The sequence below is a fragment of the Trichomonas vaginalis genome, chromosome IV, assembly GCF_026262505.1.
Source record: "Trichomonas vaginalis G3 chromosome IV, whole genome shotgun sequence".
In the NCBI taxonomy this organism is placed as follows: domain Eukaryota; phylum Parabasalia; order Trichomonadida; family Trichomonadidae; genus Trichomonas; species Trichomonas vaginalis.
In genome coordinates this window covers 939,997-954,463 of record NC_067206.1, presented here as the reverse complement: position 1 = coordinate 954,463, position 14,467 = coordinate 939,997, and the positions used below count along the sequence as shown (strand labels likewise).

Genomic DNA, 14,467 nt, shown 5'->3' with positions numbered 1-14,467 from the left:
CTTTTTTCTCCATGGCATACTTGTTTTAAGAGCAAATGATCAAAATCGTCCTTCAATTATTGAAGGAGCTGATATCTTTTGAAAATTGAATTGAAAGGGTATTCAATTTTCAAATTTCCTCTCAATTTTGGAAACATATCAACTCTATGAATTAACAATTATGTGCCTTCACAGTTTATCAGTCATATAAGGTGCTTATAAAGAAAAAAGTTACGCTCGCAAAATATGTTTTTATATAGATTTCACATAAAATAATTATGTAATTTCTAAAAAGAATATTTTTGTTCTTGAATATTAAAGTGTATTGTAGTTTAAAAAGTTTTAAATATGTTGCTAAAATTTCAGGTTTATAGCTCATGTCTAGCATGACTTCTTCGTATGCGCAAAAAATCTGACACGTAAGGGTATCCTTAAAATTAAAAATTCATTTTCATCTTTTAATTTTGATTTTTTATTTATTAATAAATGACGACTAACTATTTAGTGCCAAACACCAAACCGATTAATGGAAATGTGTTTCATTCATTCGAAAAGATAAATGAAATATTCGCAAAGAATGACGGTAGAAGATATTATAGAGAACTTGAAAGTTCATGCTATGACTCTGATGCTCCATATTTTGATGATAAACAAACTCATTTAAGAATTACAAATCCAGCTCATGATGTGAACCAATTAGGTGACACATATATTAAACGCAAAGTTAAAGCAACTCTTGTTTCAAATAAAGCTTTCACATGTGATGCTGCTTTTAAATGCATGCGTTTATTCGTTGGTTACAAATCATCAAATCAAAGCTTTAAACAATTAGAAGTAGAAACTGAAAGAGGTGATGCCGGTTATCTTCAGATGGATTGCGCCCGTGAATCTTTCGCATTTGCAACATATAAACCAAAATCAGAAAGGAAAGTTAAAAAGTTTGTTCATTCGTTATATAATAATGTTCAAAAATATGATAACTCAGTATGTGGTAAATATATTGACCCTTCAGAAGTTTTCAAGAAAGCAAATGAAGAAGTTGATGTCACTTTTGATATGATTATTCCGGTAAATGATTTGTTAGCATTTCAGGCGTTCGATGATTATCCTAAATCATTTGGTGATATCATTCTTAAATATTATGTTTTCAGGGATACTTTAGTATTTTGTCAGGTTGACCCGTTAAGAGTTGCTGATTTACAAAATTACGTTTATGAAAAGATAACTGATGAAAATTATGAAAAGATTATGAATCATGTTTATAAATATGATCGCAAATTCCAACAAATCGGACTTCCTGCCAAATTAATTACAAGCTTAGCCGCTACATCTGCTGACGCAACAGTTGATGGTGTTATTATTTCATGCACAAAGATGGAAGTTTTAGAGGATAAATGCATTACACCAGGATACGGTTTAATTGAAGAATCGGTTAAAGCAATACCACGTTTATTTAGTAAGGAAGATCCATTCATGATTCCAGCTCAACATATTGACGTTCGTTCACTAAATGGAGGTTGCATCACTCCTGAAGGTATTAGCTCAGATTTCTCATACGCTCTTCATAATGTTACAGATGTTGTGTTAACATTTCCGAAGAATGCAATGCAAAGAACAGTTTTAGAAAATCCAATGCTTCGAGGTCTTCAGGTCACTATAGATTCCAGAAACTTCCCCGATCAAGCGATGACCACAGTGGGTGACATATTCTTTACACGTATGCTTCAAGCTTCTGATTTAGATGGAGTGAATGAATGCACGGAAGAATACGAGGACTCATTAACTAGACCACTGAATGCAGATGATGGCACGCCATTAGCTAGAACATGGAAAGACCAAACTTCATTCTTATGCACTATTCCAGTTCAACGTGATGGAGCGGGTATATTCTTTGATGGATTAGAAACTTTCAACTCACAAGTTACAGTACAAGTGAAAGCTTATCCAATCATTCAGGGTGAAAATGACACTTACTGTTCAAAGGTGACAAATCCTCCTCAGGTTTGGTTTACTAGGACTACATATTGGACATGGACACCGGATGAAGGTTTGAAATATCATCCAACAGGTACACCACCACAGTATAGAAGTTCATATGATGAAATATTGATGAATAGAAATGTTTAAAATTATAAATTTATTTTTGATTAAATGGATTTAAATTCATCCACCCCTTATGAAGAATTAGCAGGAGTATATAATACATACGTAGATGATATGATTAATGAAGCATTGAGTGATAATAAAAATGCTCTATCTAAGGAAAAATTAATGAAAATTCCATATTCTGAATGTTACTTAAATTCAATCACTGCAGCAATTGGTAAACAAAATAAAGGTAAAACATTAACAATATTAAAACAAATTATCATTATTGCTAACACTTCCCCCATTCACATGTGTTAATTTATATCAACCGTTCAGGTTCACCTTCAGATGATACATTTGAATCTTTAAAGCATTTAATCAAAATTCCAATTATTTATTTATCACAAGAAGAAGCAGAAGATTATTTAAAAAACTTTTTAATGTATAAAGAATTATATAATACAATCAAGAAGCAAGGATTAGAGGATAAAATTATTGATAAACAACGGGATGAATTATTTGAAACACTTTCTATTTCAAATTTTGATAGAGAATTTTTGCATTCACTCATTTTTCTAGATGATGCAGTGAAATCAAAACTAATAACAAATGAGAAATCATATTTTAATCAGTTATTAACTCAATGTCGACACATTCAGTGTTCATTCTTTATGGCTGTTCAATACTTCAAAGCATTAAGCACAAACATTAAATCAAATCTATCAACCTTTTCATTTTCAGTGGGTTTAGTCGTCAACAGTTGAACGTTATGCTTTATCAAGTGAATTTACCAATGAGCATTAATGAACTTTACACACAATATCAGCAATTAGGTGAACATGGAAAAATAATAGTTGATTTAAATAAAGGAAGTGTTAAATTTGATTAACTTTTTATAATTAATTTTTATTTTTTATTTATAATTAAACATGACAGAAATAGCAAATCTTCTACAGGTTCCATTAAAACAAGGAACAAAAAAAGGGTGCATATAATAGAACTATGAAAGTTCCTGATGGAATGAAAGAATTAGTTCATATTGTTGCTGGTCTTCAAAAAGATGTTAAACAAATGAGAAACGTTTTAACATTACCAGAAGCTCAAGCATATGCCAAACGTCATGGTCCAAATTGGGAAGCACACGAAGCAGACATTACGGGTCCAAATGGAAAACCCGATGGTATAAATGAAGTTTTCGTTACTGATGGTCAAGGTAATATTAAAGTCATAAATGGTTATAAATTAACTATATCTGATTATCCTAAACGTAAAGCATATAATGAACGTTATCCTATGCAATTTGATGAAAATGGAAAAGCTGTTAAACAATACATTGGAGAAGGTGAAAATGGTCCAATTAATTCATACCGGCATAATCCATATTCTTATTTCAATGAAGAATTAATGCTATTGAAGAGGGACCGGATGGATTACCACGATATTCTAACCAGTTTGATGGTCAATATGCAAATATTAGACCTGAAATTTCAGCTAAGAAATTCTTTAAAGTTGCTTTATTCGATCCAGTTTTCGCAAATGTTAAAGATGAACTTAAAGAGCAATTCCAACCAATTATAGTAGCAAGAATTGCATCGGGTGCTTTATCTCAAGCATTCAAAGATTTAATTAAGAAACCATTATATCAGCAACGAGGTTTAACTTATGATTTAGTTAAGGAATCAGATAAAAGAAAATTTGAGAAATCAGATGATTATAAGAATGCAATTAATGAATTATATTCGGTCTATTAATTACGATGAAACAGCTAAAAATCAACTTCATGAACAAATACAGGGAATAATAGATTCAAAAGTTCCAGCAAAATAAAAGTTTAAATATATTTTTTTATTCGAATATAAATGAGAAGACGTTTCACTAGTCAAAAGACACTAACGCAAAAGCAGAGATTACGGTTGGTTATAACGTAAATGATGATAAATCACGAATTATTCAAAATGTTAAAGTTAATGTTAGCCCCGAATTAACAAGGTCAGCAACTCAACCAAATTTATTAACTCGTGACTTACCGAAGAATGAGGAGAATGAAGAAAACCATGAGAATGGAGACCCAATCATTTTATCTGAACCCGGTAAAGAACCTGTTGAAATTCCCACTTATCCAACATACCCCCCACCTCTTTCATCAAACATCGAGAACCCATATAAAATAGACATTAATTCTGAATTAATGAAAATTTACCGTGATATAATAATTAATAATTATGATTCAATAATAAATTTAATTGACCAATCCGGTTTAATTATTTTACCTTATGAATCATTAATTCACATTATCGCCATTCTTTGTGATGTTCAAGATTCAGACGTTAAGATTCAATTTTTCATAGATGATGAGGTTTCATGCTGCGGAACAGTTGCAAAAATAAATCCTATAAAGGATATTAGCACAATTAAGATATCAAAGAACGGAACAACAACTGAACTTCATTTAACATATAATGATATTTATAATAAAATAGTTGATGAATATAAAATATCACTTGAAAAAATTCTTTGTTAAGGCTATTTAATATTCAAGCATTAACACTATCGAATAATAATCCTTTGAATCATAATCAATAATAATTGACCTTTCACCAGTTTCTATCGTTTGTTTTATTTCTTTTTGTTCCCCACTATCCGGATCGGTCATTGTAATTGTATAGTATCAGCTTTATCTTTAACTTCAATCTTTTTTCCATCGGGATATTTAAACCAAAATTCCAAAAATTCGATATTGTCAATCTGTTCATATTTTAATCTATCAATTACATTTTTAATACCATCTGAAAATCTTATGAAATGGTCATTATATGGGTTTGATTGAACTAAATTTGAATGAAGTGAAATATAACCTGTTGATGAATATGACATCGACTCATATTTTCTGAAAACACTAAAATTTATAACATGAATGAATTTCTTATTCGTTGAATTTATGAATTCTTGAGGTAATCTTATTCTAGTTTTATTTATCACTGGAAAAAATAACGCTTTACCATATTTTTAATTGTAATAAAAAATGTCAATTATCAATATTATTTCGAATAATAACTGTGAATTAAATTTAACAGTTAGCGGAATTTATAATGTTACTCTCATTTCTGTGAGTGGTAAATTTAATCCCATTCTTTTAGACCCTTCAGATTATATATCATTTATTAAAGATGACCTTGAAAAAACGTATGATATGTATATAAATAATGTGATAGCGAAATGGGATATTAACATGATTTTAAGTTATTTAAATGAATCATTTATCGTATGGTATGAAGAAAATTTTAAATCAAAACCTGATAAACTTTTTGAACTTGATGAAATAAATAACCTTATTAAATTTCCGCTGAAAATTAAATTTTGTACTCCTCATCTTCGTTCATTGTTGGGGATATTAAATTTTGAAAAAGATGTTGGGGATGTTTTGTATTCTGACACTGGTTCCAATTTCATTTTAATCAAATGTGATAAAGTTAATACCCCAATGAGATTTTCACATCAAACATTAGACCCTAACTCTTACCCATCAATACAAAACATTTTATCCATCAACTTAAACACATTTTCTTTATCATATCCGTTTCAATTATCCGGGAATTCATTTATTCTTCATTCAAAAGATTTATCAAATATTAAATTTAGAATAACTGACCTATTTGATTGTGATTTAGAATTTATGAATGAAATATTATGGCAATTTCAAATAGAGAAAATAGCTGATGAGATAACGGATTAAATATTTATTTTTAAATCATAATAAATGATTAAACAACAGCAACCACAACAACTTAAGGCGCAAAGCGCCCAGGTCCTTCAGACCATTACATACGCCACATATGCTTTCTAATATATTCCCATTCTTTTGAAATATCATTTTTCATTTCCACTGGTTTCATGTTTATAGTTCTATGCCATGTATTATTGTAATAATATACTAACTGCTGTATGATGGAGTCATGATTTCCATCCCAGTATATCTGACCGTTAACCCCTAACGCATCTCTAAGAGTTCTCATTACCGCATCAACTATTTTATTATGAAACGTATATGGAGAGGATGAAAAGTAAAAATGAATTTGTGGGAAATAATGAGCCATAGCTGCCTGAAATCCTTTATCACCATCACCCCTTATATTATCTACTCTTTCATGATCTAGTAAGTATTGTATAGCTCTTCTTGTTTCCTGTTCTGTTTTCCCTTTCACCGGAATGCAATATAAATATAGGGTGTCCAAAGGTGTGTTTAGCACAAACCTGAATACTGCGAATAGAAATAAACAAGTTACATATATATAAAGTTTATTTAAAATATAATCACCATTGGATTCAATCACGCGTTCGCAGCGATCGATCCAGGCTTGAAAGACACGCTTTAAATCATCATGAGAAAATTTCTCAAATTGCTCTCTTACAAAATTTTCAAGATCATCTGGACTCGCGAATTCGCGTCCTTCAGCTCTTTTTTAGCGTGCCGAATAAATAAAAGTCAGAGGGTGCAATATCAGGTGAATAAATTGGGTTTGGAACAACTTTGACATTGTTTTCCACCAAGTAATTCATTACCTTATGACTTTTGTGAACTCTTGAATTATCAAAATGAATTGCAAACTTTTGTTTTTGTTGTTTGGATTTCTCAAACTCATCAGAATTGATAATTTGAGTAAGAACATTGTCAATTAGATACTGAGCATTCATCGTATTAGGTTTTTGAAGAATATCAATTGCGATGATGCCATTCACGCCCCAAAAAACCGACAACATCATCATTGGTGTGTCAATTTTTTCTTCGGGAATGTTTGCGGATTTTCATCCTTCGGGATCCACATGATTTTGGCTTCTGTTGCATATTGAAACCAAAACTCGTCCCCTGTTACTAAAAAGCGAAACTTCTTGGATTGATACGCACCCAATATAGAGAGGAGCTCTTTCGAAGATTGGACTCTAGATTTTTTTTGAACTGAATTAAGGTTGTGCGGAACCCAACGTGTATACGCTAGTTTGTAGTTCAAATAATTGTGCAGATAATAACTGACTGTTGTACGTGGTATCTTTGTCATCTCCTCTATCCTTCTGAGTGATGCTCTTGGTCTTCATCTAGCGCTTGAAGAATTGCTTTGATTTTTCTTTGATCCGGCGATTTTTTGTCAATTTTTATGATGGGCGCCTTTTTGTTCATGAAGTGATACATCCTAACATGATACGTTACAGTGGAATAGCTAGGAGCATCCATACCGAAGCATTTTACCGATGTCTCGTAGATTTTTTTACAGTCTTTGCATTTTTTTTGCAAGAGCGAGGATGTTTTCTTTATGATTCATTAAAAAAATGAAAAAAATCCCGCCAAAATTTCCCGCAAAACCGCCTCTTGTCTCAAAATTCATTTTATATCCCGGCATGGCGCCAAAATACAACATACTCATCATATACATATATTCATATTTTTTATTATATATTTATAATCAGCATATATCTCCTTTAATAGTCTCATATAGAGCGCTGTGCTAAACGCACCTTTGGACACCCTATATCTGGTGTTAATGTTAATGGCAAATAAATAAGTAACGTTTCCTTTTGAATATTCTAAATGATCGATTTCGTATGAATATGGATATGGTGCAAATGAAGGGCGACTAAATTTTTCCTTTAACGGTTGAATTTTTGGGTCAGTTGGTTTATTTAATATTTTGAAATCCTTTTTAAAATCTTTTTGCTTCTTTAATGTTTGAAATGGATATAATAAAGTGAATGATGAAGGATTAACTGAAGGAGGAGGTACTACCGTTGGAGGTTTTGGTATTGCAAGTGATTTAATTTTATCTGCTTTGATTTTGGATGATGAAGTTTTGGATTTCATTCCTCCTTTCATTAATTCTGGATGTATTCTATTCATTTGTTTTAAATATGCTGTATATAAAGGTTTGATATACTTTCCCGCTTCGAGTTTATGTTGAAGGATGAATTCCAAAAGTTGATCTTCATTTAAAAGTCGGGCTGAATATGGTTTAACTAATGAATCATAAATTAAAGCTTGTGCATCATTTATGGTCTGAAGGACCTGGGTGTTTTGCACCTTTAGCTGTTGAACATTTGCTACTTTCTCTTTTGGTGTTGTTTTCGGCTTTTTCTTCTTTGGCTTTTGTTCCTTTGGCTTTTGCGGCTCAGGATTATATAATTTATATAATTCATCAATATCTTCTTCTGTTAATACTTTATTTTTGAAATCTTTCAATTGTTTAAGTTGTGATTTAGTTTTTCCCTTTGTATATTCATTATTTTTAATTTTGTCTTTAATTTTAGAAATTATTTTATCATGATATTTCAAAATTTCATTTTTATAATACCGATAATAATAACCCATATCATCACCCGTTATATTGTTATTATGTTGTTGGAGATATGCTTTTAAATCGTAATAATCAAGAAAATTTTGATAAAATACTAAAATCATCAATTAAAATTTCTAAATCTACATTATCCATTTATATAAAAATAAAATAAATGTTTTAAGGGTGCCCACCTCTTTGAATCATAGTATCAAAACCATTATTTACATATTGAATCGCATCATTAACGGTTCCTTTTGTCTCTTCTGTGGCATTTTATTAAAAATAAAATTTTAAATTCATGACTCAACCCCTACGTTTTTAAATTGTATTAAATAAATGGCATACAACATCCATTTTCATAACATACAGCCTTAGTGTGTGCTCCTGTTAATGCAGTCTTACCGATTGTTAAGCGAGTCATTGACCCGTTTTTAAGTTGTAAATTAATATTCTGACCATCAAATATCACTTTATCATTTATTATATCCAAATAATTTTTAGGTGTTAATTGTTTATTTTGTCGTAAACTAACACCTTTCATTTTTTGTGCAATCTTTTTAAAATCACTTCCATCAATTGAACCGTTGAATGATGTATAACACTTAGGGCATAAAGCAACCATGTTATCACCTTGTTTCTCAATTGCTAAACCCAATAACTTCTTCTCATGTGCTTTTTCTTCAGCTTTATTCTTTAATTTAGGTTTAAATTTCTCATCAAAACAGAAGAAATCAAATGGTGCGAATTTGAAAATGTTTTTATCATAAAATTGTTTATCGGTTACAATCGCTTGAAATGCTTGAGTGTTAGGAAGATTTGGGTCGCCAGCAATAGCCCAATAAGATGAATCAGTATCACCTTCAATGAAATGAAAACGATTAACATTCATGCATTTATACATAAAATCATAAATGAAAACCAAATACCAGTATTTAGCATTATCTAAAGTGAAGAATGCCTCTTGTAAACATGTATCACATCTATAAAATCTATCTTTGAGCATCACTTGATATGTATCTTCACCTATTTCTCTTATATTTTTCAACTTATTTGACATACATGCAACGCGTGCCTTCTGTGCATTCATTATTTTAGTCTTTGTGTAATTTTGTGTATTCATTGCATCGTAACCATATGATCCATTAAGCGAAATCTTGCAAAATAAACTTTTTCCTTTATTTCCTTCTAATTCAGCCTTTTGTCTTTCGTTCATAAATTTGTTCGCAAATTCATTAAAACAAGTGTTTTTCGTAAATGTTAAAATTGATTGAATATCATCGATGATAAAATGAAATCTGTCTATTAGATACCAAAGATAATAAGAAGAAAATGGTTGATATTGGTTGTGTGTTGATGCTAACTGAGTTAATTTCCTCTGTTTCTGGTCAACTGGTAGATTGTTTGATTTCATGTAATTATACATAAAACTGCCAATTGTTTTTTCATCTGTGATAATATCTAAGTTTCTTATTATTGGTAAAAAGTTTATGTAATCATTAATGTATTTTTCATCAATGTGACCCTTTACTTCAGCCACGAATAAAGTATTTTTCTTTCTAATAATTTCCAGTGCTTTTGCTTTCTTTGTTGCTGTATCACAAATGATAACACCATTCAATCTTCCCGGCATATACATTTTATGGTCAGTATATTGAATGAAATCATGAGGATTAGATGAAAATGATGAAGGATATAATGAATTAAAATCAACACCAACGAAATGAGTCATAATGTTGGTGGTGTCCTCATTTGATACAGTTTTAGTTTCTGGACTATATGAAAGTTTATTAATGTGCGTGATTCCTTTAAGATTTACTCTATGTTGAACATTTGATAGACCACCAGTAATTCCATTACGGAGAATGTGATAAGCTTCAACTGAATCTAAAGTCATTGGTAAATTATTTTTTAATGCATAATTTTTTAAATTGATTCTTAAACGTTGAACATCTTCATCTTTTATTTGATTTTACGACATTGCAATAACAACACATTAACTGACAATTTTCTTTGGTATGTGGTTTTTCATTATCGATTCTATCCAATGTTGGTTTATTTGCATATGTAAACGCTTTACCACACATTTTGCATTTAGATGAAAGGATTAAATCGTGATAGTATTGAAAATCATCCATTGAAACATTATTTTTAGTATCTCTTTCTGCTTTTTCATCTTGTTTCTTATATGATTCAATTTTATATTTCCAATACTTTTTCGTTAATTCAAAACTTGATTCTATCTCCCTCGGGATATTTTTCATTAGGATTAAAGTCTTTATATGCTAAAGCGTAACGAATCATTGAAGCATTCGATGATAAAAGAAAGATTATGAAGCGTGTCAATTTTATAAAACAAATGTTTCTTCAATAATTTTAATCAATTGGGTCAATTCATAATTTCAACATCTTTATTGCAATAATGAATAAAATATTCTAATCTATTCTTAAAGTTTTTAGCATCATTGAGATATATTTGATAATCACTATCTGATATAGTTTCTTGAGTTAATGCTGAATAAAATGAATCTTGAGTGAATGGTTCCACTTTATATAATTCTTCTTCGTAATTTTCCCACGTGATGAATTGATAAGGGAAAAAGGATTTAACACGTGATTTATTGTTTCCGAAATCTTGAGTGAATTGGTCTAATGTCCCACCAGCTATATAATTTCTGATGTCAATAAATCTCAATTCATATGGAGCGTTTGTTTTCTTTTACAATGACTTGCTTAAATTGTGAAGATGAACCCAGCATTGATTTTATTTTCCATTTGCAGTGTTTAAATCACGAAGAATTAAATTTAAATCAAACTTTCCCGAATTAAAACCTATGATATTCACTTTATTGAATTCCTCATCTAGAAGTTCTTTAAATGCTTCCTTTGTTTTTCATTTAATGTATGGGACAAAGTCCCGCCGTTTGCGGCTTCATTAATTCTTCATATTGTTCAATATTTGATTTAGCAACTAATGAACGGTTGAAAATAAAAACTCAATCCAATCAGAAATAAAAGAATCACTCGAAGTTAAGCAAAATTCCTCGTGTATGTTTTATCATTTAATTTAACCGTTGATGATACCATGAATGGTTTTAAGTAAGCGTTCAAGTTGCACACTCAGAAAGTTGTAATTCTTCTTTAGTCTCTAATGTTTCGAAGTCAAAAGTAATATAATATCTTGTCGGTTGATAATATTCCTGCAAATTGTGAGCTAATAACCACTGATATATCTTCTGTTTCGTAATATGTGGTGCATATGGTTGCTGTGTCTTTTGCAACTGAACGTCTTGAATTAATCTTCCATTATTTTCTTTACATTTCTCACAATGCTTTAAAATCTTCTTTGGTTTTCCTTTCTGGATCATCACGGATAGAATAAACTTCTTCTTTTACAAAATGGACAAACTTTATAGCGGTGAGTGCTTCAACGTCTGTTATTCTGTCAGCGTGAAGTTTTCCACATGGACTCTGTGTTAATAAAATATTTACTGTTTCAAATTCTGGATCTATCATTATTGATTCCACTAATGGAAAGTCTACCTTATTTATGTCCACGTCTTCTGGTTGAGGATCACAATAATAGAAATCAATATTAACATTTAACATTCTCGCTAATCTCTCACTTTCTGATGAAATGTCAAACCCTTCATATGCATCTATTGCTTCATTTAAATAGCTTCTACGAGTTTTAGGATTAACACCATCAGGAATGTTATAGAAGCGTTTAAATAACCTTCTACCTTCTGCTCTAATTTGATTATCATTCATTTTAGCTGTTCCGTTTTTGTTCATTTATGTAAGAATAAAAAATTAAAAAATAAATAAAAATAAAGTTTATTTTTTAAAGTCCATAAAATGAATTAAGAACACATAAATTTTTATCATCCGCGACGTGACGAATACATTTTAATTTACTCAAGAATGCGTACCCTGATACATTAAATCTAATTCCTGTCTTGTTTAATTTCACAACTTTGAAAAGGAATGTATGAATAGCTATAAAATGATGAGAAGATGTTTTATGGGTTGCTTCCATTTTTTCTGAAATAAATGAATAAATATAATGCTTATACGTTTTCATATCTTTTATATTCTTAATAACGAATGGTATAGACCTTTCCACTTCATCTTCCTTCGGTGCTGTTCTTTCATATGAAACATTATTAGTATCTTCAACAATGAAACCACAATCACATAAAATTTTATATGTTCCAATGGTTTCTTTTGATATTTTATCTAATAAACCAAAAACTTTATCAACACCCGTGCATTTATTTAAATAATAATTTGTGTAAATATCATGATCTTCTTTCTTAATCGTATTAGTTGCATATGTCACGTTTTTAAGAGCTTTTTTGAATTTTTCGGAATCTAAAGGTGGTGAAAGTAGGATACAGGGGTATTCTTCATTATCAATAAATTGTAACTTATGTTTACGAATAAATTTAGTACCTTCTTCTGAAAGTGTTTCGTCTATTTCACCATCTAATAAATTTTGTGTTGATTCTGAGACTGTTCCATATTAAGTTCTGTCAAAATGTAAGCTATTCAATTCTATCGTCGGGGGAAGTATCACAAATCTATTAATTTTTTTGTAAAAGTATACAAAAACATATGGTGTTCAATTAGTTTATAATAATATAAATATTAAGATTATCCAAAATAAGAAAAACTAGGTTTTGAGAACACTTTTGAGATGATAATCAAAATATTTTGATTGAAAAATAATATATTATTTATCAGATATAGAATGTATTTTTTTCAAATTTAAAAATTCTGAAAAATAAACAGTTTTGTAAAGTAAAAAAAATGAACGAAAACTCGAGACCTCGTATTCCAAATGAATGGGTAAGATATATGTATGAAAAACTTGAAAGTGGTGAGTAAGGATGTCAATTTGGAAGAAAAGTGAGAAAATTTTGATTGTGAACTCATCTCTAATATTTTGGCTCCTTAATATATTTGAATCATGATCTTTGAGAAGAGTTCTCAAAAGTATTCACAAAAGCTATTTTTCCTTGAAATTTAAAAATCCTGTTTATTATATATTACCGAATTCAATTCCCTACATATTTCAAAATATTCTATGAGCATTTCAATTTTTGAAAAAAACATATTTTTTCCAAATATATTTATTATCATATTTCTAATAATATTTCCTAAAGCGTCACTTTTTACTTCCTCGATGATTATTTCCCTCTCAAAAAATTCAATAGCTTACATTTTGACAGAACTTAATATGTAACATTATATTTTTCAACTTCTCTTAATTCCTTAATTCTTTCATCTATTTCATCTCTTATTTTTTTCAGTCTTTCAAATTCATTGTATTCATCATCTTTAATCCGTTCTTCATAATATTCAGGGAAAACATCAGGTTCTTTAGGTTTTTCTTCTTCAGATTTAGGATATAAGAAATTTATAACATCATCTTTATTCATTTTCCATCATAATCTAAATCATTTAATAACTCGGCAAATTTTTGACAATTTCTTAATAATATTTATTAACTTCATAACCCACCTCCTCTAATATATCCTTTATTTCCTCGTTTGTGAATCCTAATTTTTTAACGTTGTTAGTTTTGACGCTCATTTCATACAAAATAAAAAAATAAAATAATAAACATAACTAAGTTTTAATTTTTCGTAAGACATGAATTTTTAAAGTTTATTTTATTTTTATATATAAATCATTCTTAAGGTCAAACAGACTTCTTATTTTTATATGAATTCCATCCTCTTTAATGTCATCAATGATTTCCATTTCATTATTTTCAATTTCTTCTTCTCGTTTATGAGGTCTTTGATTATGACTCCATTGATTCCATGAAATTAAATATTCTTTATCATTATATTTATACCTCATTAGCTTATTTTGGCTTTCATATTCATTTAATAATTCACAATCTTCATTTTTAAATTGAAGTTTAACCCATTCAGGATTTAAACAATGTTTAATTAATCGCGGAATATCTGACATCATCTATATATAGCTTCTTTTATAAAAGATAAAAAAAATAAATTATTTTAAAATTAATGTTAATTTTTTAATGATTTATAAATAAATATATTTTA

The 14,467-nt window shown here is 29.5% G+C and overlaps 3 pseudogenes across 3 annotated transcripts, besides 8 other annotated features; 1 reads left to right on the top strand and 2 right to left on the bottom strand.

Annotated features, from left to right (window-relative positions):
- Positions 1 to 2,256: 2,256 nt before the first annotated feature.
- Positions 2,257 to 5,904: a mobile genetic element.
- Positions 3,927 to 4,546, top strand: TVAGG3_0005620 (annotated as a pseudogene). The gene has a single exon. A coding segment is annotated over exon 1 (620 nt).
- Positions 5,905 to 6,287: 383 nt separating the features above from the next.
- Positions 6,288 to 6,315: a terminal%2Cinverted (terminal inverted repeat of Mariner transposon ID:TVAGG3_0005590).
- Positions 6,288 to 7,589: a mobile genetic element.
- Positions 6,368 to 7,493, bottom strand: TVAGG3_0005600 (annotated as a pseudogene). Its single transcript has one exon. A coding segment is annotated over exon 1 (1,126 nt).
- Positions 7,562 to 7,589: a terminal%2Cinverted (terminal inverted repeat of Mariner transposon ID:TVAGG3_0005590).
- A 1,157-nt stretch (positions 7,590 to 8,746) lies between these two features.
- TVAGG3_0005580 lies at positions 8,747 to 10,785 on the bottom strand (annotated as a pseudogene). The gene has a single exon. A coding segment is annotated over exon 1 (2,039 nt).
- A 2,118-nt stretch (positions 10,786 to 12,903) lies between these two features.
- Positions 12,904 to 12,944: a mobile genetic element.
- Positions 12,904 to 12,944: a terminal%2Cinverted (terminal inverted repeat of ISTv3 transposon ID:TVAGG3_0005570).
- Positions 12,945 to 13,596: 652 nt separating this feature from the next.
- Positions 13,597 to 13,637: a mobile genetic element.
- Positions 13,597 to 13,637: a terminal%2Cinverted (terminal inverted repeat of ISTv3 transposon ID:TVAGG3_0005560).
- Positions 13,638 to 14,467: the final 830 nt, after the last annotated feature.